General features: G+C 42.9%; 4 protein-coding genes across 4 annotated transcripts; 2 read left to right on the top strand and 2 right to left on the bottom strand.

Moving 5' to 3' along the window:
- Nucleotides 1–1792: 1792 nt before the first annotated feature.
- Nucleotides 1793–2876, bottom strand: DFL_006434 (uncharacterized protein; the record flags this gene model as incomplete). The annotated part of the gene is made up of 2 exons (XM_067635862.1): nt 1793–2304; nt 2597–2876. 2 exons carry the CDS (start codon nt 2874–2876, stop codon nt 1793–1795), a joined length of 792 nt encoding a protein of 263 aa, XP_067490249.1.
- Nucleotides 2877–6944: 4068 nt separating this feature from the next.
- Nucleotides 6945–7758, bottom strand: DFL_006433 (uncharacterized protein; the record flags this gene model as incomplete). Its single annotated transcript, XM_067635861.1, has 2 exons — nt 6945–7118; nt 7192–7758. 2 exons carry the CDS (start codon nt 7756–7758, stop codon nt 6945–6947), a joined length of 741 nt encoding a protein of 246 aa, XP_067490248.1.
- Nucleotides 7759–11979: 4221 nt separating this feature from the next.
- Nucleotides 11980–15724, top strand: DFL_006432 (uncharacterized protein; the record flags this gene model as incomplete). Its single annotated transcript, XM_067635860.1, has 3 exons — nt 11980–12185; nt 12521–13038; nt 13101–15724. The coding sequence occupies 3 exons, from the start codon at nt 11980–11982 to the stop codon at nt 15722–15724; spliced, it is 3348 nt and encodes a 1115-aa protein (XP_067490247.1).
- Nucleotides 15725–25259: 9535 nt separating this feature from the next.
- Nucleotides 25260–26679, top strand: DFL_006431 (uncharacterized protein; the record flags this gene model as incomplete). Its single annotated transcript, XM_067635859.1, has 7 exons — nt 25260–25338; nt 25415–25872; nt 25947–26000; nt 26076–26148; nt 26212–26265; nt 26352–26462; nt 26552–26679. The coding sequence occupies 7 exons, from the start codon at nt 25260–25262 to the stop codon at nt 26677–26679; spliced, it is 957 nt and encodes a 318-aa protein (XP_067490246.1).
- Nucleotides 26680–26824: the final 145 nt, after the last annotated feature.

The following is a 26824-nucleotide window of genomic DNA, read 5'->3' as shown; positions in this document are numbered from 1 at the left end:
CTCTAAAACTCAGCTTAAGTTAGGCAAGGCATCAATCAATCGATCATTCTAAATATTCGCCGGATGATATCATTCATGTGAATCCTCATAGTATTTGGCCCCGAAACTACCTATACGGCGTATTATTCAGTAAGGCGAATTAGACACATGATATGAGACGAACTTGTCTCGTACCCAGGCCCTAAGCTAAGTACTACCGACGCCACGAAGAGCATAGCTACCTTACCGGTTTTTGGCAGGTTTCCGGGCCAGCTCAAAGGACCTAGGTAGATTTATGACCCTATTTTAGTTGGTCTAGGTGGTTCAATTCAGCTCCCGAGTTTGCAGAATTCTCCCACGGTGCCTCGAAATCTTGTCCATATTCAGTCCAGGCCTACTGTTACAACGTTGCAACACAGTATATTCGTTAACTGAATTTCCAGTCAGTTATCCTTTGGACTTCTTCGGCTTCGTTACCTTATAACATATCAGGGGCCTGTTTACGAAATCAGGCTCGTTCTCGAGGCCAACTAGACTCAACTCCTCATTTCTTTTTGTTTGTTCTATGAATTAATGAAGTTCGAGAGGCGAAGTAAATGCAACATAATTGGTTTGTCGGAGTTTCGAGCTGTGCCTCGAGCTCAAGAGCCCGCGCTTAAGCACTTGAGAACCTGCAGCTCTCTCAAAACTTGCCGTCGGATTCGATAACCTTGAGACTAGTCGCATAAGGGCTGTGCATATTAAAATGCTTGAACTTACAAACATAGGTGATGTGCATGAAATTTCATGTGTGAAACTCGTCAGATGTTGTTCCTGCAGATGTTTGGGAGGCGAAGTAGAGATCCAGATATCCACATCGTGCACGGACATCGATACATCGCCACGCAATGTATCAGTAAGCGTTTATCAAATTTAACTTCCATGCATTGCATTTGTAACTTAGTCGCTCCTCATTTAATGCATCGTAACCGAATTCCTTTGACGTTTTACCTTGAAGTCAAACTTTCTGCCCCTACGATCCATCGAGCAGTTCAGCTCATGAAAGCACAAGAGCTTCTCCCTACGTCTACCCTCGACACGTATCGAGATGCTACAAAGGTAGGATAATCAATTTTGGGAATGTCAGTATCATAACTCTCAATTTAGAGCCAGCCCATCCATTTTATGTCAGCTCTTCAATTCAACGCAAGCCCTAAAGCCTTTTTCAAGTCCTAACAGGATATAACATCTCAACTACTCGTGCGATAGTTGCCACTGGCAATTGTTGAGTCTGGATGAGATTCTCAAATTCAGTGAGCAAGAAATAGAATCACGGAATACTCAGTTCCTTATTCACTACCAGCGCAGACATGATGCTCAATTCCGAATAACCCAGCGGTGCGGCCCATCGCGCATCTGGAAGGGCAATAAATAGTTAGTTGGCAGATATTTACATATTTAGATAGCCAATACGTACTTGTACTTAGATACATGAATAACTGAGCACGGCAAAAACATATCTATGACAACTTAGAATACAAGCACCACGTAGGAAACAGTCGTAGATATGACAAAACGAAAGCGACACACATACAAACAAAAATTGAATCCAAAGAAATGATGTAAAGAATACAGTCTAAACCTAAACCAGTCCATCTAAATGAGAGAGCTAAACGTCCTACGAAAAATTCGGTATTCCCGACTGTAGACTACCTCAAACTACAGTACGCAATTAATGACGCCAGACAGCTATTTCTCTTAAGCGCAGGGCCCAAGTCCGAGTGCGAGCACTGAGAAAACATTATGCTCCTTTCCACTGTTCGACATATCTACGCTAGTGCTCCACACCATCTAACTTTATATCTATCTCTTCTTCCCCAACACTCTTATTCTCTTGCGTATCAGTATGTTCAACATAGCCGTCACCCCGCTTCCGTAACCCACCAGGGCCCTGGTCTCCGCGATATTTTCCGTCGTACGGGCCATCACCCTGAAAATAATTACGCCATTGCCAATCGGTCCTCCGGTTTCTGAGCTGCTCCGCTCTCAAAACGGGTTCCCAAAACGCTTCTGGTCCATTCATATTCAACTCTTGGTCATATGGATTACTGAAGTCATCTTCGATTGGTCTAGATTCCATCGGTGGCATAAACACGTATTCTATATTCTCAGCTGGATCGATATCCACAAAAGGGTTATGGGACATATTAGGGTTCCATCTCCAACGGCTGTTCTCAGGATGCCCACGAATGGCGCTTGGTATTCGATTGACAGCGTCATCGTAGTCTGCTAGGGGGATGTTTTCGTCAAGGTGCGGTTGGCCTAGCCTTACGTGACACTGACAGCCTATATATATATAAAGTTCAACAATCAGAATATAATTACTGCTGAATTTGTAAGTCTAATAGGCCTATAGGTCCGTTTTGGTACGATCAATAGCAAAAGTTAGGCTGTGAATTTCGATGTTCAAAATATCACTTACGAAATAGTAGTTGGCAAGCCTGTGTCTGCCACTGCTGACGACACCCCTGGCGCCCAGTAAGAATTATATTTCCTGTCTCTGGATCGCAATCGCATTTGTATTTGCAGTTTCTTTGGCGGATCGTAACTGATTGTTGTATTTGTCCTAGTGTCATACCTGCACTGCTAAATACTAAACGGTGCGCACGTCGAATTTCCGGATCCTCGCCGGGATCAATGCTAAGGACGGAATTCATGACCTCTCCGACGCTAGCGCATACAATTCGGAAACTGCCCTCATAGAAGAAACTCGGATTAATCACGCGCTCATAAACAGTGATATTACCCGCGTCTTCATGAGAGCCTGAAGATGTCAGTGGCGGTGACGATGGCAGTGCTTTGCTCTGGGCTACAAATATAGCAGTTAATAAGAAGGAATAAAACTCGTATTTCCACATTTTGGACGACCGGTGCTGTTTATTCCTCGATTACAAAGGCAGAAGAAGTATATAGAATATATAAGGACCTATATAGGCATATGAACACAAAAAACATATAATTTCAATAAGATTCAAAATAATGGGTAGTTGCTAATTGACCCATATGTGAGAATGCCAATAGATAGAAATTGGAATATCATCAGAACTTCAGTATAGTTGATATTAGGGGAGAAGGTATTTGTTCATTGCAGCCTAGGGCCTAACGAAGAATGAAGATTTACATATATTTGAGCAAAGTTGCTTTTCAGTACCAATACAAGATCGCTCTACACGTTAAAACATGGGTACGAGACAAGCTCAAGTTAATGTTAGGGCATACTGGGCTCGTACCCAAACGTCAAAATATATATGTACCAGCGTTGCGATTAATACCTCAATATTTGTTTCAGACAGTCTCAACCCAACCACCAACATTTATAAGGTTGGAATCTCCGCATCCCTGCATGAAACTTCCTGTTAAAGTGTAAAGCAATGCACAATTAATTATGCACAAGTATCTATTACTGTTGATAATTATTGTGTAAAGTTGAGGAGTCTGGCAGACAATTCCCGGGTTCGTGTAACTAAGCTTATAAGATTAATATAATCAATTGTACAATTGTGAGCCTGGATCTCGCCAAATAAATACGTAAATACTATATCCAAAGGCCACTTCGTCCCTAAATCCTCGAGCTATCTCCTATAGGCAATGACTAACAGTTCAAACCCTACTAAACAATAGCTTCGATCCTGGTGATCATGAGGTCATCAATATACCTAGGTATATATAGTACCAACGCTATACGAATTCATATTGACCTCCAATGCCTCGATCAATCTTTAAACCAATTCAGCCCCAAATTACTCTAACCAACGGGGTAGCACATTTCCAATTCGATTGAGTACTCATATTCGCGTCCGACACATTCGTGTTGGTAGGACCGCAGTTTGGTACATGTATACAAGGCTAGTACATCCAGATCCCTCGCATTTCCAACAGCCACTGAACCCCAGTAATTAATTGCCACAAATTAAGAGTAGCCTGAAAGATGCCAAAATATTAGCGATTTACCTCGTACCGATATAAGTTAAGCCTACTTTATATTAGGTATTATCTATAGACCTCTACGAGCCTCGTAGAGTTTCATGATCCTGTATCCAACGAGGTGTGAACATACAAAGTTCTACAACGGTAAAATGTTACCCAGACCTGGTCGCTAAAGTCTTGGTATCTCAAAACTTTCAGGCCAACGGCCAGTATCTTAATATCAAAATGAAGTTAAGATATGGAGGTAAATTATGATGACGTAATACATTTTGCCATTAGGCGGTCTTCAGTCGAATTGTCTACAGGTATTTCGTTCTCAGGTCCACATACGATCTTAGATCAAAGTCAGCAGTGTGTTGGTTGGTGTCTTATAAGAACAGCACAAGAGCAAGTACTTAAGTCTACTCTAACAAGCAGATTTGCAGACAAAGAATTCCGAGAATTATAATTACTTATATTCTTATCGATTATCGCCTGAATTCAATTAAAGCGGGTCCGAGAATGAAAGGCTGCATGTACTTAAGTATATACCTACTTAAGGGTATATCAAACAAAGTTCCTCACGGGCTCGAGGCTAGTTCCTCTCTATGTGATGTCGAGTCTGGGTACGAGACCGTGCATATCCCACAGGATCTCAAACTACCTGTTTTACATCCCAGCCTCCACAAAATGGTAATCCTAGTCCCATGCGTACCCAAAAGCCGCAGATAGGGGAACGATAATCCCAGATTCAAGCCTGACATATAATTAACGTCTGTCTCTTCCTCTCCTCAAACCACTAGATACACATATCCCAGAGAAATTAACATTTGGACCCACATAGGCCGCTAGCAGTGTATTCCAGGCCCAGCTGGCATAGCCTCCACAATTCAAAGTCACTAAAGATCTTTGTCTCATACCCTAAAAAGCCCTAGAGATTAGATATTTAAGCATATAGTAAAATCAGTCTCAGTCCCAATATCGATCGATCTTGACAAAACCCTCAATTTGGAACCCTCTATCGGTCTCCAGTTCATATGCATATATGACGCACTGAACGCCTCCTCGCACCAACACTCTTACAAGCGTCGATCCGGTCCCCTCTCTCTATGAATCAATTCATCCAAACTCCACCAATGATTTCACAAGTTCTCTATACCAATTATGTCTTCCCACGAACCTAATCTACAAACGCATGCATACGCAAGGAACCATAGCTACTGCACCAACGTGTCCCTGCTTCTAACTGTGCCTAGCTAGACTTCAAGGCGACAAAATGCATATTTTCTCTGAGACAAATTCCAAGACATTCGATCTATTCACCTGCATCGATCTTTAATTAGTATAGCGGTTGATTCCATAAGTTAACCCAACTTCCTTAAAACCACTTCCACACTCAATAGAAGCTAGTATACTATTCCTTACGACCCTAAAACTACCTATTAAAATCTAGTCTACACAATCCATTGAACGCCTTCGCGCTGTACTACGCTACACGTATGAGCTGCCGCATGCCAACACTATCACCAGCATTCCTGATCAATCAAATTTAAGTTAACTCCAGGAGGAATTCCGCAAGATTTTTTTTTAATCCTAATTACATAACTCCGCGAACTAACTTGGTTTGTAACAATGCACAAGATTGCGAGAAACCAACATTTAATATCTCCCAACTGCGATAAGGGCACCAACGAATCAAAACCCACAAAGCCCTCCAGATCGATAGACATACTGTGCCATAGATTTTACCATCGGAAACCCCGATTTCGACCTAATATCCCATCTCAAACCGAAGCATATGACACGCAACTCCGTTACATATGCATGTCTACAACTCATTCCAACCAAGACCAATCAAATACCAAGCGCAAAAAGGTTTGATCCAATATTCAATCGCACTCGGCTAAGCTAACTATGGAGCTCCAAGGCTACGCCTAATTGGCTGATCCTTCATTACAGCCTCCAATTTCAGCTCTTCGGGTTAAGACAAACATCGCGAATTTGCACGTCTTCGGAATTAGCTTTGCTGAAATAAAAATAGACGCCGCACAGCTAGCTCGCGATATCGTCTGAATTTTTGCGCTCTCAGGCCTTCACTGGCAGGCTATCATCTCTAAAATTCAATATTCAGATATACGCGCCAGGCAGCTGAAATCATATGACATTAGTCGATCGTCTTTTTAGGAATCATGCGTCCCTCTGGTGTGCGGTCTACGCAAATTGTCCAAACTAGGTAAACCGTAATGAAGGATTAAATGACGACTTGCAAAATCTTTAGATTTGTATTCTTACAACGACAAGGCTTTGATTGCTATAAAGGATCGGATAAAAAAGGAAGAAAACAAAAAGGTGAGGGATATTAAAATATCTAGGGTCCAAATTTCGCCATCGGTTCAGCAGCTGGATCAGGGGAAACAAGTTTGACGAAGAGTGATATTTCGTCGACGGGGCTAGGGTTTCATGGGAAAACCATGGTAACTACCTGGTAAAGATAGGCCACCAGACCATCGTTCCACAATTCCGTCCGATATTTGGGTAGTAAAAAAGAAATGTTACCCCTAGCATTAAAAGATTCCAAAGAGAACACCGCAAACAACGAACAAAGCAGGCGTTGAAATGAAGAATAAAAATGCAAAAAAGCGCCGCTTTGTTTCAAATGAGGCTGCTTGCTCCCAAAACTCCAAATATATGATATGATTTTAACGTGAAGAAAAAGTGATGGAAACGAATGATTGGAAGAAAGGTTAAAGCCCAGAAATCGTCTCGCTGAAGATCAAAGCTGAAAGGATAGCAAAAAATGTGGCATAAAAAGCAGTGTCTATAGCGTTGTTCATGTCAATTCGTACATCGTCGTTAGATTATCGTGTTTTTTTTTTTTTTTTAGTTGTTTTCGTTTTTGTCGTAGCGAGTATTGCTTGATTGGATAGCAAAGATTCATGAAGGTTGGGTATAAAGTCATTTTATCATTAAAGTCGTATGAGCGTAAAGGAATCGGTTTCGTGCGGTTTGCGTAATTTTTCCTATAGCCCGTGCAGGATCCTGCTAGCTTCCTGTAGACGCTCTAGTTGCCGCTGCATATCCGAATGTGAAGTCGAAGACATGGGACTTGTTGGAAGGCTGTCTAAGTCTTTGATAACCCGGTGATTGATTTCAACCATTCGGACGCCTGTTTCAGCGTCGGTCGAGGAATTGACCTGGGTGATTGTCCTTTGTTTAGCAATACTGCTCGGCTAAGAAGGATTAGGGGAGGCAATCGACGGAACCTACCCAAGAGAACAGATCCTGAGAAACCGTCGAGGATTGTCGTTTGTGGATGTATTGTTTGGGCGTTTCAAAGACCTCCTCGTCTCCTTTGTGATCTACATCAACCAAATCTTTCATACTCCAGCGCCTCATAGTATTGCTAACTTTGGTTCGAGCACCAGGTAATGCCGGTTGTTGAACGGGGGTTTCTGTCCCACTCATATCCCAGTCACCATCCACATCTACATCGGAAGCATCCGTCGAAAGACTAGAACTACTCGGATCACGTCGGAGAGCTACAGGACGCGGTTGGAGGTGCTGTTGCTGCTGCTGCTGTTCCAGTTTCATCCTCAACAGGAGCTCCGGCGGCGGTGGAGCGGGCGGGAGAATATACACGGAGCCACCGTTGTGTAATCCATGAAGATCAGGGAGGATTGAAGAGAGGTCGGCAGTGGATTCTAAGGCATTGAATGCGGCAGCAGGAATCAAAGCAGGACGCCGGGCATTCCGTGCACGGCCTGGAGATATTGTAGCTGCCTTCAAGGTAGATTGAATGGTCACGTCGGGCCGACGAGGGGAGTAATTGGACATGACGGTTTTAGAATAAAAGGGATATAAATTCTAGGCAGATGCGAATGCGATATCGCGATTTGTTTTGTGGAATGGACGGGTGGCGGGAGTAGCGGAGAGAAGTCGTACGAAGGATCGGTGATGGGACGTCACAACCAGACGATGGCAAACGGTCCTAGGAGGTGTATCGGCTATAAGGGTGTATCGATAACTATGGCGAATGAAAGAGATGTAATGTCAAGACCTGCAGGAGAGATGCAAGGTGATGTAGTGTTCTGACAAGCTTGTGATAATGCCTAAGTATGAAGCTGAGATGTCGATGAGCATTAACTCTCAGCCTTGACCTTTCAGGAGAGCTGTGGGAGAGCTCTATGTCTCTTTTTAGCTTCGCATCCGACTTCCTGGGGTGGCAAGTACAACATACAACACAACAACACATTTGGTAAAATACATCTGGCCACGATGCGAGCTCGAGGCGAGAATCGCATGATCATACAATAACTGAACTGGTTATAAAAATCTAGGACTGGTCCCGTGAGGCAGAATAATAACTAAGATACCATACTCTAGGCATCTGGAACTGGGGCAGTGTGATACGTGGATTCCATTTTGTCTGAGAAGTATGTTTAAATAAGTATTTGAATTATGACTGACGCGCCTGAGGGCTATGCTGGCTTAGCTTAGCGCTGCATTCCTCCGCCTCACTTTGAAGCTTAGACCTAACAAAACCCTAAAACTCGATTACCAAAATTCCAAATCGACATTAATGCATTGATTGAGGAGCGCCAGATACCGATTAGCTTGGATAGATAAGCCTTCTTTTTTACGCGTAACAGATAACGTTAACTAAATAATTGGAAAGAGAATTCCGAAGCTGATACAGACATCACAGTCGCAATAAAGCAGTTAATCAAAGTACTTACCTTGCACCAATAGAAATCTATATCTGGTCTTTCTTTCTATTTGTATGTATGAAGTTGTACATACATATTTGCAAATGTAGGGCGATACATTGGTGGTGTCTTTGTACGGGTTTTATCGATTCACCCCCTATAGTTACACTCAGGGCTACGCTAGAGTATCTTGTTAATAAAAAATGTAACGTTGATATGCGGGCAAATGGGTACATTGATATGCAGCAAAAGATAGGTGCCTACGGTGGCTGACACTCAGCAAATAAATATAGAAGTTATAAAATGACGTAGTCGTTTTAATGTTCGAGATTTCATTCTATAGTAAGGTTCTACATTTAATATGATGAGGGGCCTGAATAGCGAAAGGATGCATTGGGGCACGATAGCCATATACTTAACAAATCAAATGGGCCAAGGCTTAGCTCTCAGTTCTCCATTCTAAATATCTAAACACTTTTTTTTTAGAGATTTACCATGCAGGTTTATTATGTTTTACTAGGAGAAAACAGCTATCTAGACAGTGATTCTCTCTGAGACTAGGTTTTCAATTTAGGTGCTTATTGTGTTGAAACTAGATACAAATGTTCTCAACGCGGTGTTGAGCTGTTGCATTTACAATAAGTGCTATAGCCGACATGTTAATATCACACTCAATACCATACGTTGAATTTTCGTACTAGATGCCGTATGGAAACTGAAGTTTTAGTTTTCTAGGATAGAAATTTTACCTGGAAGCAGCTTCAAAGGAATTAAGACACCTTAAACCCTTTACAAACCTCTTAAAATTTCAAAAAAGCTTATGTAGAGTATAGTTATATTCGTAAGAGGTGATTTATATAAGATGGTAACAAATATTGCGTGCTATCGATATATATATCTAAAAATGGCAAGGGATTTATAGTGAGATTTGTAGCATGACTCGGGGTCTCGACCATTTTGATCGGGAGATCCACTTCTACAAAAACTTTGATGTTCATTCCGCCGTCGATATCGATATATCGACACAGTGATTGGCGCTTTGCCTGGACATCTAGACGATGATTAGCTTAGTGTTCATACTCTAGTCATTTTTAGTAGATACACATAAAGAACTTTGAGTAAACCCGATTTCTTAATTATAATTCGACTTTAATCTGAAATTGGTTGACTAGTAGTGGAATATATTAATTAGACTAGCTTGAATGTCGGTGGCAGGTCTCTCTTTTGCCTGCTAGCCGTCAGCACTTTCCTTCGAGTTCGCCGGCTCAAAAACATATAACCATAATAATTAACGCCAGGAACCATACATTCTTCGTTCAAACTCGAAGATAGCTAATTATAAGTACATTCGTCCTGTGTACTTAGTATATGGGCGACTGATATATCCCTCGATATTATATAGTTATATAATTATAAAATTATATATGTAAATATGTACACATTAACCCGAAGGCCGACATACAGATCTTTGGTACCCTACTGTCCATCAATTTAGTAGCACCAGATAAAGAATTGAATATCGAATCAATACAAAAAGTAATAGAATGCGGGTGACGACATATCTATAATATAAACGACTAATACAATTATCCGAGCCAAGCTGCCTAGTAAATTGTGTTGAAAATATGGGTACGCAAAGGTTTGCGAAATAGATCGTCGCAGATAGCACTTTATTATGGTCTCGGGAGTCTGTTTGATACTGGTAATGTCACAGAGCTGACGGGATTGGCCCAGACCGAAATCCCTCGACGCAGCCCCGGCACCGGCCGCACCAGCATTTCTCCCATAATATTTCCCCCGCTATAGCATATAGCGCTCGCCCAATCGATCAGGTGGCAGACGTGCATATGAACCTGACCAAATACTGGTTTGGACATACGTATTCGTCGAATGGCTCCAGTGTGGTCGACTGGGCCTGGTAGCCTTTAACGAGGCTGATTTTTGGTATATATTGAGGCTTTGGGACTAGTCTGATCTTTCGAATTTCAATAGGCTAGATATGCAAGAATCCTCCAAAATCGTACCTATAAGGTCATACTCTATGATCACGGCCTCGCAGTTGAAGTAGCTCTTTTTTTCACAATGGAATTTCGACGGCCATGATTCCTATATTTTATCTTCGAAACTTTAAAGGATTAATCGGTCACCTGACTGTACAATTGTACAGCTTGCCTTCAGCCTTTTGCCTTTCTGCCAATCTTTAATCCTTCATAAACGCAATAGAAGACGTTCTCTATCAGGATCGAGCTAATTCCTCCGCGAGAAGTTTCATTTAATATAAGTGGATGCGCTCTCCATAAATGTTTTTTTTGCAGTGGTGAAACGATAGATCTGAAAACTAGACGGGGGGGACGCCGAGTGGCAAGTAGAACGATGAACCGGGCCTTTGCGTTGTTCGCGAACTCCAAAGAAAGAAAAAGAAAAAAAAAGGAAAACGCAAAAGCAAGCTGGCTGCAGGGAGGCTGTTGAAATTACAAACCGTGAAGGAATTTGTCTTTAACTGCGGTGAGGCCATGAGAAAAGTATAATAGCTTCATCATCATTCCCTATATACCTGCTTTCTTCTTTATTCCAATTTCTATCCTCCACATCTTACGAGCTTACAGGCCGAAGTCTCTTCCGTTCTCCTCAAGACTTTAGTTAGCCCAATTTATATATTATCTGGCTTCGACTGCTGCTCGCAGTCGATACTGCCTATCTTGCTTTCCCATAGCTATAGGTGCTCGTCGTGCGATCGTCATTCTCTTTTAATCTCCTGTACCTCGAGCGCAAAAATATAAGAGACACCGAGAGGCGAAAACACCTCCAGCCTAAATAATATATCGGAAGTTCGGATCCTTCCGATTAATGACTCCGCCCGCAAAGTGGTGTCTGCATAAATAAGTTCAGCTTGCGGTACGCATACGTTTGAATGGTCGACTCAGGAAATCATTTTCAGAATCTGTTATATTTGTCGGAGGTTCTGTACCTTCCCCCACACAAACAGCCCCCAAATTATTATTGCCCGAAATTTGGCACAGGCAACATAACCGTTTTTGCGCCTATCGCCCAACAGACCAGACCAAAATTTTCTCGCGAAATCGAGAATATCGAGGAGCTTATTGGAATAACCCTCGATTTCCTCGACATAAGATATTTATTGGATTTTAAAAGCGTGAAAACTCGGTAAGTTCAGAACGTCACGTGACTGCTTCAACGCAAAATCTGGCCAACTTGAGATCTAGAAGGTCGGCATGTTCTATATTAGGCATTGTGCAGGAAAACTGATGAAATGGAACTTCTACAACACTTACTAGATAAAACCTATCTTTACTTCCTTCGAACTTAGCTAGGACGTAAAGTTACTATAATGATGAGTCCCGAACAAAATGAAGGGCCTCTCAGCCCGGCTTCCGGACCGGATATCAGCTCCCGTTTTCAGGCTGGTATGAGAGATAGCTCGAGGACGAAAATAGCCTGCCAACATTGCAGATGGACTGGATCGAATCTGCAGCGGCATATGGCTGAAGAGCACGGTAATGCCGTGACAGACCAGCAAATTGCTGACGAATCGAAGTATGTGACAATTCCTTTGCTTTATCCTATGAAAAAAGTTTTCGGTAGACGAAGGTGAAATTGGGTTATTGGACGGGTGAGGGGCGGGATTATATAAGGAAATCTGTTGAGTGGGAACTGCAGATGTCAAATGGCAGCAGATAAAGACGGGGCGGACTAGCTATAGCTACCGCTACCGTCCCGCTGTTGTCTTTCGCAGTACACCAGCAGATCACGCCAATCCTGTTGCAAACCTCCTCACCCCCTCTTCTTCCCACACCCCCTTCCAACATCTACCGTCTTTTCCGTCTACATACCAAAATGAAGAAAAGGCCGCTAACCGGGAAATCTTCTAGGACTAGTAATGCTTCGGTTGCAGCAGCTGTCGCCTCGTTTGGACCTCAGGCACAAGCGGAAGACTCTATGCAGATAGATGAAACCCCTGCTGCTTCCTCGACAACCCCTGCTGCTCCTACAGCTAGACCAACTCGGCGTAAGCTTGTAGCTGGTGGTGGTGGCCGTCGTGTCGATTCAGACCCGGACTTTGCCCGAGGCTCCCGTCGGGGAGGTTCCCAGGGCTCTGGGAGATTATATGACCCTCGATCCGACTCAATCAAGCCTTCGGCTCAGTCAGCATCCCGACCTACTCCGACTCAGAGGGCCCAAGTTGCTTCACCAGGCTCACCTCGCACAGCTCAAAGATTATCCAATCAGCCATCAAGAAATCCTATCCCTCCTTCTGCAGGCCCTAGTCCTGTTATTATGAGGAAGCAACCTATTGCTACTCCTGCCACCACTGCTCAATCACCTCCCCCCCCGGCTCTACTTCTCTCTCTTCTCTTCCTACTGCTCAGCCTTCCTCTGATGCAGATGAGTCTGAGCCACAGCAGCCTACCGAACTTATCCTTCAACCAGAGACCCGTCCTATTTCACAAGAGCAATTGGTTGCAGAAGTTAAAGGCATCTATGCAGGACTTGTAATGGTCGAAGCAAAATGCATCGAAGTAGACTCGAAGCAAGCTGCTGCTGCCACTCAAGGTATCAAGCAAGTACCTCCACTTAATAATGACCAGTGGCAAGCTTTGATCGCTTTACACCGAACACTTCTCCATGAGCACCACGACTTCTTCCTGGCCTCGCAACACCCTTCCGCTGCACCATCTTTAAGAAAACTAGCAACTAAATATGCTATGCCAGCACGTATGTGGCGCCATGGTATTCATAGCTTTCTAGAATTGTTGAGGCACCGTCTTCCGGAAAGTTTTGAACACATGTTGGCATTTATCTACCTCGCCTACTCCATGATGGCCCTCTTATACGAAACTGTGCCTGCCTTCGCGGACACATGGGTTGAGTGTTTGGGAGACCTTGGACGTTATCGTATGGCTATCGAAGAGGGAGATCCGCGTGACCGTGAGGTCTGGATGCACGTCTCTAGATTTTGGTACTCTAAGGGGACCGATCGACAACCCCATGTTGGCCGTCTCTACCACCACTTGGCTATTCTCGCACGTCCGAATATCCTACAACAATTATTCTTTTATTGTAAAGCTTTGGCAGTTGCTCAGCCATTCTCCGCCGCTCGCGAGAGTATTTTAACTTTATTCGATCCTACAGCACTCAAGGAACAAGATATCGAAGGGAACCAATCAGCCGATGCGGTTTTTGTCCTCTTACACTCCATATGTTTCACCGTTGTCAACCAGGACGCCTTTGCCGAAAAGAAAGAAGAATACCTCGATCTTCTCGATAGGAAAATTAACGCCTCAAAGCTCAAATTCAAAGTTCCTGGTGTCTATATTGCAATTTGTGGGGTTGCCAGTTTATTCTCATACAATCTTAAAGACGGAAGAATGAAACTAGCTACCACTGCCAAAGAAAATCAGAAGGCCACTGCCGATGCCGAAGCCGCGTACAAAAACGCTCTACAAAATAGCCCAGAAGAGAATCTCCTCCCACCCGGCCCAGTCATCGATGGCTACAATCCCAAAGACGCCCTTCTCACTCCACCTCCAGAGTTAGATCCTTCTGTTTCTTTCGACATCTCTTTCGCTCACGCACAGGAACTTGCTTTTGATATCCTCACTCTCTTCTTCGACCGTGGAAATGATCCAGCAGTCCAGCCACACATTCACGTTTGGTTCGTTTTCCTTGACTACCTTAAGCATTATCCGGAAGGAATGGCGTTAGTTGTCAAGACCTTCCCTTGGGAACAGATGGTAGAGTATGGGACAGCTCTACTTAAGAAGAACAAGGGCAATGAGGCAATTCTCGAAAGGATTCAAGCCAGCAAAACATTCCCCGTCGCTCAAAAGGGTATCCGCCCACTCCCAGAAGAATATATGATGCGTGGACTTGAGATCGCCCGACGATACTTCCCATACGGTTATTTCAGCAAAATGGTAGATGATGACGAACGTCTTATCGAACTCCCGTCGATGGGCGCTGTTCGAGAGGAAAAAATGCTTTGGCTTATGGTTAGATTTGCAAACTATGGTCCATGGATTCAATTTGACCCCGTTAAATGCACGTTCAGTGTTTCAAATGAGTTGAAGGCTCTCTTGCAAAATTACAATGCCCAACCAACTGATCTACATGAACCCTCATCCATGATGGAGGAGGATGACTCTGATGTCGAGATGGAGATGAGTTCTGCAACTTTAGCTGATGATGAGGAAGAAAGCTTCGACGAGGTTGAAAACCCGGTGCTTACTCAGCTCCTCGCTCAAAGACGCAGCCTCAGAAAACAGCTGAACGAGCCAACTCTTACCGTCGAGCAAGAGAAAAAAGCTAAAAAGTCTGACACCTTTTCCTCCGAATCCTTCAAACCAGATGTTACCACTGTAGTCGTCGACACGAACAGTCTGGTGAAATATCTTGAAACGTTCAAAAAGATGCTTGAAGGAAATCAATGGTCAATTGTTCTTCCATACTCTGTGGTAACAGAACTTCAAGGCCTCCAACGCAACGAAGGCAAAATTTCCGAAACCTCTCAACAAGCACTTTCTCTCATCAGTCAAGCCCTCATCGACAAACGCAAACTCCGTGTTGTCACCGCCAAACAATCCGCCATCATAAATATTAATAGTCAGTTCAAAGAGCTAATCGACGACTATAGCGAAGAAGGTCGTAAAAATTTGGATGACATTATAATTGAAACAGCAAAAGCTCAGGGAGAGATCTCGGCCAAGAGATTTAACTTGAATAACAATGCCTCCTCTGGCGATGATGAACTGAGACCAGTGGTGCTTATCACTGATGATGCGGTTATGAGGGTCAAGGCAATTACCCGGGGTGTAGCTTCCGTTGGCACTAAACAATGGGTTAAGTATATCTCTCCCCCTCCAGATGCGGATACTCAGAGGCGAATTGCAAATACATATCACAGTCTTATGATGAAGAACCCAAAGTTTGATAAAGACCGTGTTTATAAAGCCGCGCAAGAGGCAAGGGGAGACGAAAGTGGGGCAGCAAGTCTTTTGCGCAGGGATATGAGCATGAAGAAAAGGAGGGCTAGGGCACAGATGGAACGACATAGACAGCAGCATGGGGTACCGTGATAACACTGGCTTTCCGTTGCAGGGTACCCGAGGCTGGACCCCGGGTACCTTCACTTTATTATTCATTAGAAACCGGATTTCAGAAACGGCCTATTCGGCGACATTGACCTGGTTAAGACTGGCTTTACAGCTGGACAACAACACGCTTATCAGCCTAGGAGTGTCAGCCTTCTACATTGGACTATTGGATCCCATAGTTGCGTTTCCAGGATTCGAGCGACTTCCTTTTGGCAAATGACTGCAGAATTCGAATATATTGGTAGAAAGTTACTGTGGTTGTCACCGGGATTTCTTGCCTGGAAAAATTACAACTCCACTGGATCCGATATCTTTGTCGCCTAGGACCCGGATATACCTGGAATCGGTTTTTTTTTAGGCTGGTATTGAGAATAGGAGAATCGATGCGAATATTTGTAAAAAAGCAACGCTAATCTTTCCTTCTATCGAATTCTGGAATTTGAAATTTTTTTATTTTTATTTTATTTTCTTTTATATGGTTTATAGACTCCCAAAATTCGTTTTCAAGTTCACGGAAATCGCTGTAGTTCTGCACCATGTATCATTAGATAGTATAGTTTTTTTTTTTATCCGGAAGTTTGAAGTTTTATGATATTGCTTTTTTGAGAACGGTGCTAGAAAGAATAGTATTCACACAGCTTCCGAATATCTCATGGCCAGTAAATATGGTACTCCTTCATCGACGTCCACGTAGTTTCAGGATAGATTTTTGACGGCCCAAGATACCTACCCTTGGTACTCATCTGAAACATCGCGAGATAACACCATGCATGATGCACCGTCATGATCGTAACTATTCCACCATCTACCATATTACAGGGTTAACCCAGCTTCTCCAAATCCGACAGATGCAAGCCCGTTACAAAAATTAGTAAAGCTAGCATCTAACCTTAGCGCGCTTCGTGTAGACACCTATGCCAGGCCTTCCGTTTGATAGTGGCGAGCGCTTGAGATATCCTCCGGTATCGATCAGCCAGCGCGGTTATGTAATCCACCACGGATTTAACGTTTACCGAAGGGCTATAGGATGCATGGGTGGGTATATTTTCTAAAACTTTAAGGTTATCGATAAGGTGCATGGGTATGGGTGGAATGTTATATAAATAAGTATATAAGCTAAACTATATGTGGATGTGTAGCTATTAATATTCTTTGGGAGCTAGAAGGTACTAATAGTTACCTAACTTATCGTAGAGGCATAACTCGTACTAATTTATGGGATGATCGGTACCACGATGAAATTTTAAGCTAAGAGTGGGATGTTAAGCTCAGAGAACGGATGAGTTAAGTTGGAGCGAGCCTGCTAGCTTGTTTTGAATATTCTGGATTCAATTTAAAAGTCAGACTATATCTCTTGGGTAAATATTTATGATCACTCTTAAGTTTGGGATTATATACGTCCCGATTAGTACTCTAGAATTGGTGCGTCTCGAGTAGTACTCCAGAAATATATGATCGATGAATTTCTACATCTCGAATACTCTTTCTAAGTAGATAAACGGCAATATCCTGTATTCTATACTCCAGTCTCTTTACTTTTAATCAGCCCGAGAGACTCACTACGTACCAAAAAGATAATTTACGAGTTGCTCAAACTATGCGATTCTAGAATTCTGGAGGTCTCGACGCTTTCAGCTGCCCTCGGTCAGTCTCAATAGAACTCAGTTGTTAGAATTTCGTAGTTTCGGTGATGTAATCAGATTTCCATAGCCTCGCTGTGAGGCTGTTCCGTATGAGTTGAGACTGCTCGACTGTGAAGATTTTATTGGATGTTCATTTGCGTAAGATTAGTACTATAGTTGCCCATAGGCAAATTTTCGGTATGTAGAGTGAAAGGTCAGCCTATTGAATAGCCATCATAATATATCCACGTTGTTTTGCGGGGTTCACGAAAAGTGGCTTTAATTATCTTGATCATGAGCTAATGATGAAGTATCTAGTATGTCAGTAGTTTAATTGGCCTATCATTCCACCCTCAGGGTGCTTAAGCCACCGATATATAGATACGATCCGAAAATAAAAGGGGCAGCTGGCTATCAAAACTAATTTTTAAACTCTAGATCTATATATATTTTTCAACCATCAATCGTTCATGTTTTGGGCCTGCCCCTCATTGACCAAAAGCTGATCTTAGGGAGCATTACCGCAGTTTTACCATAACGATATCTTGTGTACAAAACTCATGTAACAAAAACCTCGTACACTTACGAATAGCAATTTGAAGCCATGAGTAGTCGAGAAACAAGGAAAGCACTAAATATGCGGTAGTACTATATCTAAGGGCTGTTCCCAAACTAAAGCAATAGATTTGCTAGTCGTGGTTGATAAATGTCATGTCGTATGCAAATAAATTGATTTTAGAGTATGAAGGGGCAAGAAAATTATAACGGGTTGGCCTCCAACCTAAGGCCAAAAATGATCCAAACTCTAGACCATCCACCGGCACCCATGCAGTGGTGATCTCTATCAAGTTTGTCATTCTCACACCTTCGACATCCTTTATATTTGGCTTTCGGTTCGAAATTTCGAAAAGAGGTTGAAAAAGACGTCTAGACCTCTAGACATGTGCCTGAGAAGGGAGTATTTGCTTCTAGACTCGGAAATATTGAATCCAAAAGAATTTCGAGATGTTATTACAGCCTCACGAGTCCACGGATTACGTAGGTTCATGAGCTCAACTATTGAGGCTTTGAAATATATTCCTAAGTTTTAGCGAAATCCAAGGTATAAAAAGATATCTATTTGTAGCGATCGATTATTTAGTTGACTGTTGAACTGCCTGGTAACGATATCTAATAAGCCAATCGTTTATTGAACAAGATCTCAAGGTTTTAAGATTCAGAGTTCAGAGTGACGTACATTTTATCGCGTGTGTCCCTACAACAGTTTAAAGTGATTTTTTTAATAAATGAAATCCGAGTTGCAAGCGGAATCACTCTGTGTTATTTTGGTGAGGGATTTACAAGCTAGCATTCGGGTCTACAGACTCTGGAAAGGATATCTCTCAGTCAGGCCAGGATCAAGTCGGCGCAGCCGGGCCGTATCGATATCCCGAACTTACGGATCCGATTACTGAGCTTGATAACCTTGACAGAAGCCGCATATATCACGTTGCAACATGAATCGGGAGTATGACCACGCAGGACCAACGCACTGCCCCACTCGGGTTGTAGCTCCTGGTTCTCAAATCCCATTACCCAACGCCTTTATTCTCATACCCCTAGTATATCGATATATCATGAGGTTCGGATGATACCCCTCGTTTTGCCGCGAAGGATCACGAGTCTAGCTGCAGCCTAAAGGTGGGGTGATAGCATCTTCAACACATTAACTTGAGATATTTCGTCGTAGTGGGGCTATTGACCCGCTACAACCATAGGGGTATACTCTTAGCTATTCAAAAATTATCGGCATAATTTGCCCTTAGATACAATTAAATTTGCTTAGCCTTGTGTTATCTGCGGAACTTACCCCGCCTGCATCAGCCGACAGCATGATACGAGACCGTCGATAAAGAATCCTTGTTCTCTGAGCCAGGTTTGGGCATCCATCTCGGAGGTGTAGGCTGATCATTTGATCAATTAATCTATAGTATTAGCCAATCGGTCTGGAAATCGGATGGTGAATTCGAAGCTACAAATGCTCTTGCATATACATCTTTAAACGAAAACATGTGCTCTCGATCGAGAAACCCACCGATAGCAGCGGGCTACAGCATTTCAAGCACGATATAAACCCACTATTGCGGCTGATGTAAAGCAAATACCGTATACCCCGCAGTATCAAAATGTTCCAATAATACAACACTTTGAACACAAGAGTAATGTTGCGTTAGTATCAGTGTTGATGCGCTACAGACGGGATTCGATCGAAGCATCAACAGTCCCTTTAAGCAAGATGATACTTAGTTGCTCAAACTCTCTGTAATGAATTTGAACACGGCCGGCCTGAAAAGTCGGAGCTTTGTTATACAAATATTTCTTGAATGAGACGTGGCAGGAAAGCTAGCTATTATATAGCATGCACATCGACGCACTAAGTATGGACTATCTCAATTGATTGGGATCATGAGCAATAGTTCAGGCCCGAATGCTCGTTAGTGTTTGCCCTCTAGCGCGAACCCCCTAGATTGCGTATGCTATAGTTCCATATATAGAACAATAGAGCTTATAGCTTCCGCAAGCAACAAGATTGTCACATTCCATAGCTAGCCTTATGTCATACTATTATCATCGCAGCCACACGATCGATCTTAACGGATTAGATGTCAATCAGAATGAGTCCCGCCTCACGCATCATATTTCTGAACATTTTATCAGCGACCTTCGTAATATTTAATATATGAAATCGGACGGCGCTGCAGCGGATTATCAGCTTATATTACAAACCTGATTATGCGGAGATTGTCAGACACATGAAATCATGATCGCTCGCAGTGAATATTTAAGCTGGTAAAATAATATCCAGCTGCAGACGAGCTCGGGCCCCGGTTCAGGTATTTCTCTGCTAGCTACGCGAACCCAAACCGGCAACTGCTTATATAAAAGTATGGCGCATATGTGCGATAATACAAGTATGCCGAACTTGAGATACCAGTTGTCTGTCGTAAGTAGTCCGTAAAGAATATCCGCTTGCGGAGGTACTATGTACAATAACTGCAGGTCGAGGTTAACTCAACTCTTTTAGGCACCGGTCCGATGACGAAATATCAATATACTCTTCCAAGTTAGTTCAGCAAGCTAGGAAAATGCTACCGACTAGAGATAACGCGACTTTATGCACTTCGCCTCGTGGTCCCGGGCGATAGATATCACCTGTAGCGTAACCCACTCTAACAGGAGTTACGCAAGGCTCAGGAACGTTGGGTCCTAATTAACGTTGGACCGGCTAAGACATTGATCACTATCACAAACATAAGTGCACACATGGAGAATGCCACCCCCTTGCATCAAAGCGCTAAATTATATTATGAACCTGCGCCGCTTGATCAATTGAGGCTATATCTGTCTATTTTGATGCCGTCCCGTGTAATTTAGGGATAGCGAGGGGTTACATGGAATAATTAATTGACATATGCGATAGAGGCCCTGATAAGAGTTCGAAAAGTGTACGGGTTGAAACCGATCCTCCACTTTTGAAGAACGGTCTAGAGCATGAGCTTTGAATTTCGCGGCGTGGGATTCCAATTTATGCGGTGCATCATAATATAATTCATGTGAGATGATATAAACTGCAAATGACCACCCAAAATTGGCTATTGAAATGGTGCGAACTCGCGGCCCATGCACTTGTAGGCGTCATGAGCCTTTTAACCCCTGGCTACTTTAAATTAGAAGCAGACAGCACAGCCGGCAGATCTCGAGATTGTTGCGTTGCGTTCCGGGACGTCAATTCTTGATATATACGCTATTTAAAACCATTGAGGGTTTATAATTTTTGTATTAGGCACTAAATATCCACTATATATACAAGTGTACAGAAATTCATGTCGCAATAAATCTTCACTGAAACCTATGGGAATTTCTTGCGACAGTGAAAGTTTCTGTGATATAGTGTTCAACCTCAAGCGCTATCTCATAACTATTTAAGGCGCTTGTCAGGCCTGGTTTGCCAAGAACGCGAACACAACAGAAAAAAGAAAAAGTATCCTGGTATGGTCCCGAACACCACAGGAATGAGGGTGTTTTGGGAACTGCGTTCCAAGTCATTACGTTATACTACTATTGTTTGGCCGCCAATAGCCTTTACGTCGATAATACATTGAAGATGTCGAAATCTGATTGAGAAAAATTCTCTGTGTACACACATTATATTATTTATAGGCCACAAGTGTACATATATATCGCCAGTTGGGCCGATACTTGATCGCGATGAAATACTCGAAATGGACAAAGAAATTAAGCCTCCTGAGCTCTCCCATGCAGCCAAACTCAAACTGCACCTCGGCGTGAAAATTTTATAACCGCTCTAAGGTAGAAACCCGCGGAGTCGGAGTACAAAAACCGCAAATTTAACGGAAAGGTCGAACTAAAATTTTTTACCAACATTTTTCCGAACCCCCGCGAATTCCTCAAAGCCACCCGTACAGCCGACTGCGTACAACCATCAGGGATTCATTTGAAGTGTACAGGGCATGCATGCAAGGAGAACCCACAGAAAGCAAAACAAATACTACGTGGGATTCGTCGATGTAATACCACGTATGCCTCGGCGACAAATAAAATCGTAATGGACGTCACCCTTCGCGTTTTATGTCGGCGCCGTTTTCAAAATGTCTTCTAAAGCCAAAGTAAAGTTAAAAACATTGAAGATATACTTGAAACTTCACGGGATAGCAAACGCGAAAGATGGATTTCTAGGTGGGGTTTAAGGATAATCAGGTATGTAGCCGAGCCTATATGTTAAGAATCACCGAATCGCAATTAACCAACCCGGCGACCTAGAATAGGTGAAAGCATTGATATTCGAGATGCCTATGTAGTACCGAGACGGGGGGTGTCCATAACTGCCAGACTCGCTTCGGCTGAATAGAAGAGAGACTTTCAAATTCTGGAATAAAGATTAAGCTACTGCCAAACTAGTTCTGATGAACGAGGTACCTAGGATGTCTTGCCAGCATGATTTATGTATGAGGTTTGTTAAGCAAGGGTGCACACCGGAGCAAAATTGACTCAGTTTAAGTTTGGCTTTCGAACTCTCTTGTCTCATGAACGAGACTCAAACAATAGAAATTCAAAGCTTCACTCTAACTTGGGAGCTCCGATCACCATCGACGCCTCTATAGTTACAATCCGAGTATCCATATTAGCTAAGATATGTAGACGCCTTTCCAAAAAGTTATAGCTTGATGCAAGCGCTAGATCCTTCACATTAATTCCTTGCCACATGGCCCACACGTGTGCCTATAAAATAATAATCACATCGTGTATCACTTCGAGCGTTAGCTGACCCCACACGATGTTAGTAATATTGTTGCTAAGCTGCCGGCTGCAGCTCTGTCCAACAGGAAGCTGCCTTGATGGTAACACTATTGGTTGGCTATTTCTTCCGGTTCCTCCCCAAATATTGTTATTTGTGTCTCAAATTTGTAAAGCTGCATTTGAAAGAGAAAATCCTCAAGCCTCGAGATCTCGATGCTAGGAAGCAATACTATAACCATCGTGATTCAAGTGAATACTACCATGCTGCATACACATCCGCAAAGGCTCAAATTTAATCCACCAATTAATCTAGACCTAGATGTAAAAGTGGCCTCATATTCGGACAAGGGCTGTCTGCGATGGCTGTACTGAGGCGCGTAGCATATATTATTTGGAACCAACAATGTCAAAATCCCCAATTCACATTTGAATCCTTTCACATGTGCACCTAGGACGCGTGTGACAATTCATGGGCAGGAACCTATCTCGAGACCCTTCGTCGACGGATAACTATACCCGATTCATCAAACTCGCGTTCTAGGAGCGTCCACTGCCTCAGGCCTTCGTTCAAAGAGGATCCAGACTGTCCTTTAATTCACAAGCCCGAGTTTCATGTGCCGAGCAGCAGACCGATGCTATAGGTTTTATTAAATTTCAAGACAAGGATGACCCGACTGAATGTGGAGGTAGGACAAGGATATTTCTTGCGGTTGATATGATCCTTCCGTAGCTCAGCAAGACTCTAATGCCACATATCGATTACGGGAATAAGACGCGAACTAGGTATCTGAAGATCTTCGGGGTTACGTTATCCCGTCACCCAGTGCGACTCCCAGTTGACAATGACCTATCAGCGAAGTTGGAATCATATTTGAAATGTCAATATCGTCGTAAGCAAACAGGTACCTGCGAGTACGTCATTTGCCCCAATATTGGATAGAAATGTTCGACCCCTTGATTTATATAAATTTTTTCTTTTAAGTACGTACTTTGATTATAATCCAATCGTCCTGTGGCGGGGCGTTGCCCTTCTAACCAACAGCGTTCCAGAAACTTCCTTTTAACATTAGTCACGTAATGTGTTGTTTGTGTGGTTATTCTGCAAAAAGAGTCTCGATCAAACACAACAGATATCGGTTTCAAGCCCCACATAATTTCCAATATAAAACGGGATTTGTTTAGTCTCATGTCGTGGCTTCGAATCCATTGGGATTATGATTCACATATTGTCTTGTGGAAGTTCTGAATAGAATAATGATAATGACAATTTTCTAATTCAAGTGTCTTGACAAATTCATGTGCCAGCAGTCGCGGTAATAAGGCTTATAGTTACGTAACCAGGAGAAACCGGCACATAGGCCATCACACGGTCATATGATCATTAGGATACAGAAATGTTCACTTTGGATACTGCGCTCATTCAGCCATTTAAATCGTTCCCTTCATCGTACTTCTATTCATAACTTTGCGGTTGTGGACAGTGGCCCGTTGATATCCTGGGATTCCTTGCCACCTCGCTATATATATAGTTTCAGGACCCCTTCTTGTGTCAACATAAAGGCACTAGTGAACTTCTTGTGTTGTGACGAAATCGAGGTTAATCCACTCGTTGTGTTGTCCAAGGCCTGGGCATGATCCGAGCCGGTTGCTGGGAAAGGTAATAGTTTATAGACGGCTCGGCGGAGTTATCGGATTCTCCATATTCATACCTAACACTACTTGATATGTCAGCAAATACAACCTTAGATCCCACTCTATTAGCCCCTAGACTACTCTTCAACTGACAAGAATTCAAAGCCGATTGATTATCAATCAATCACGATTCGAGGCCATATATCCGTAAGTTTAAAGCTAAACAACACGAATTTCACGATACACATTTTGAAATTTAAGCTTTCACACAGGCCTAATCCCTAATATTATGATTGAAATACAACGTTGTCTCTTGGTTCGTAGCACACGTGACGACATCGAGAAAGAGCCAATGAAGTCCATCGACCCATAGCTAGATATCACTGTATATACTGGGATTAATTAACTCTCAATTTCCATGGGAAGATAATTCTCTCCAGAGTACGTGACAGATAAAAGTTAGTCCCAAGCCCAAACGGATGCCAATAGCCAGCATTATTCATGACTTAAACCCGAGATATCCGTCGCATATACTATATCGGTCCTTCCCAAGGTCGGTTTCGGGCGTAACATTGCACACTTCGTACGTTTACAGTGGATATTCCTAAATAACGAAATTCCCAATTTAGGAAAACAATATTGATATCGGCCGACAGATACCCACCAATGAAATCTAATCCCGTGAAGGCATAATGGCAGATTTTGGCAGACGCTGTTTATCTCCAAGCCGGAGGTAAATAGAAACCTTTAGAGGTTCAAAATGAATTCGAGATATATCGATACTAGTACACTGGAGATAAATCGAACCTAAAGCTAGTATAAATATAAGTATGGAGCTGCATATGTTCTCGTGTGTGCAACTCTTGTGATCTACAAAAACAAATCAATTCTCGTTAAGGCTACCGAACCCGCAGCGTAATTATTCAATATATCGTATCATTACAAGGCAACTCCAATCCAAAAAAATGGCAGATAAATTCGACTGGAGCACTACTGGGGAGGAAGCTGTGCAAGAATTTGCCAGCTTAATTACAGGAAAAACGAGTAAGTTCACTTGAAGTTTACTTGGGTAGAAGGACAAAATACCGTGCCTTTTTGTGAAATACTAAACGGCGAGTAGTCTTAATCACAGGCGTGGCATCTGGTAGTCTCGGGGGTGCAGCTGCTCTAGCTCTCGCAAAAGCTCAGCCAAAACTCATTATCCTTCATGCGAGATCTGAAGATAAAATCGCTCCGATAGCCAAAGAAGTTCAGGGAGAAGGAGTGCCCACGAAAAACGTTGTCATGGACCTTGCTTCACTCGCATCAGTCCGTAAGGCCGCTGAGACGGTTATATCGTGGAGCGACGTTAAAATTGATGTTATTATCAACTGTGCCGGCGTGATGGCAACCCCATACGGCAAGACAGAAGATGGGTTTGAACAGCAATTCGGAATCAATCATCTCTCGCACTTTTTATTCACAAATCTTCTGCTCAAAGCTGGGAAAGTAGCAAACGGTGGTAGGATTGTTAACGTTTCAAGCGGTGCCCATATGATCCTTGGCAAGGGAATCAGGTGGGACGATATCAACTTTTCGGTATGTTGGATACTAGGAGTTAGCTCTAAACCCGTAGGGTCGGCAACTTATGATAATAATACTCTCTTTGTTAGGACGGTGCGAAGTATGATAAATACGAGAGCTATGGACAATCCAAAACCGCAAATGTATGTATCGAACTGCTTCTAGTATGAAATAATTAAGATATTCGCTGATTAGTATTTGATTGTTGGACGGTACAGGTTCTATACTCGGTTGCCTTAGCGGACAAACTCAAGTCAAATACAATCTTATCCTTTAGTCTAACACCCGGAAGTAAGTTCGATGGATGACACAATCCTGCGTCAAAACTTGGAGCGACATTGACTTTATTTCCAGTTATCAATACCAATCTTGGGCGCCATCAGTCAGAGGATGATATTGCAACCCTGAGTATGTTCTAAATTATTACTCTCAATCGAGACTCCCTGCGGTACAACTATTGAACCCAGTAAATACTGATACAACAACGGGTGTAGTGAAGCATGTCCAAAACGCCTTCAAGGGAACTCCCACCAATTTGGAGTATAGGACCTTGAGTCAGGGAATCAGCACCCAAATCGTTGCTGCCTTTAGTCCCTTGATTGCTGGTAAGCTGGTTATTAATAATTCAATAGCTGGCCTTGGACTCGCTATGCCATTGTAAAACCTAAGACTAACATTTTCCCGATCAATGCAGACGAAAACGGCGGATATCTCGTTGATTGCCAGATTCGACCAGCCGCTCCATATGCTAGTAGCCTCGAGAACGCAAATCGTCTTTGGACCCTGTCAGAGGACATGGTCGGCGAAAACTTCTCATTCTAGAAGGCATTATTGTTGTCTAGTTTTGCTTTTCTTTCTTTTTTTTCTTTGATAATTTGTATGGGTCTATCTAGTATCGAATCTAACTATCTCCTTAGCCGAATTCTGGATAGTTTTAGATGTAAATCTGTCTTTTCGGTTCTGGGTT

Source organism: Arthrobotrys flagrans, assembly GCF_004000055.1.
Source record: "Arthrobotrys flagrans strain CBS H-5679 chromosome Unknown unitig_9, whole genome shotgun sequence".
NCBI lineage: Eukaryota > Fungi > Ascomycota > Orbiliomycetes > Orbiliales > Orbiliaceae > Arthrobotrys > Arthrobotrys flagrans.
This window is presented reverse-complemented; position numbering and strand designations above follow the sequence as displayed.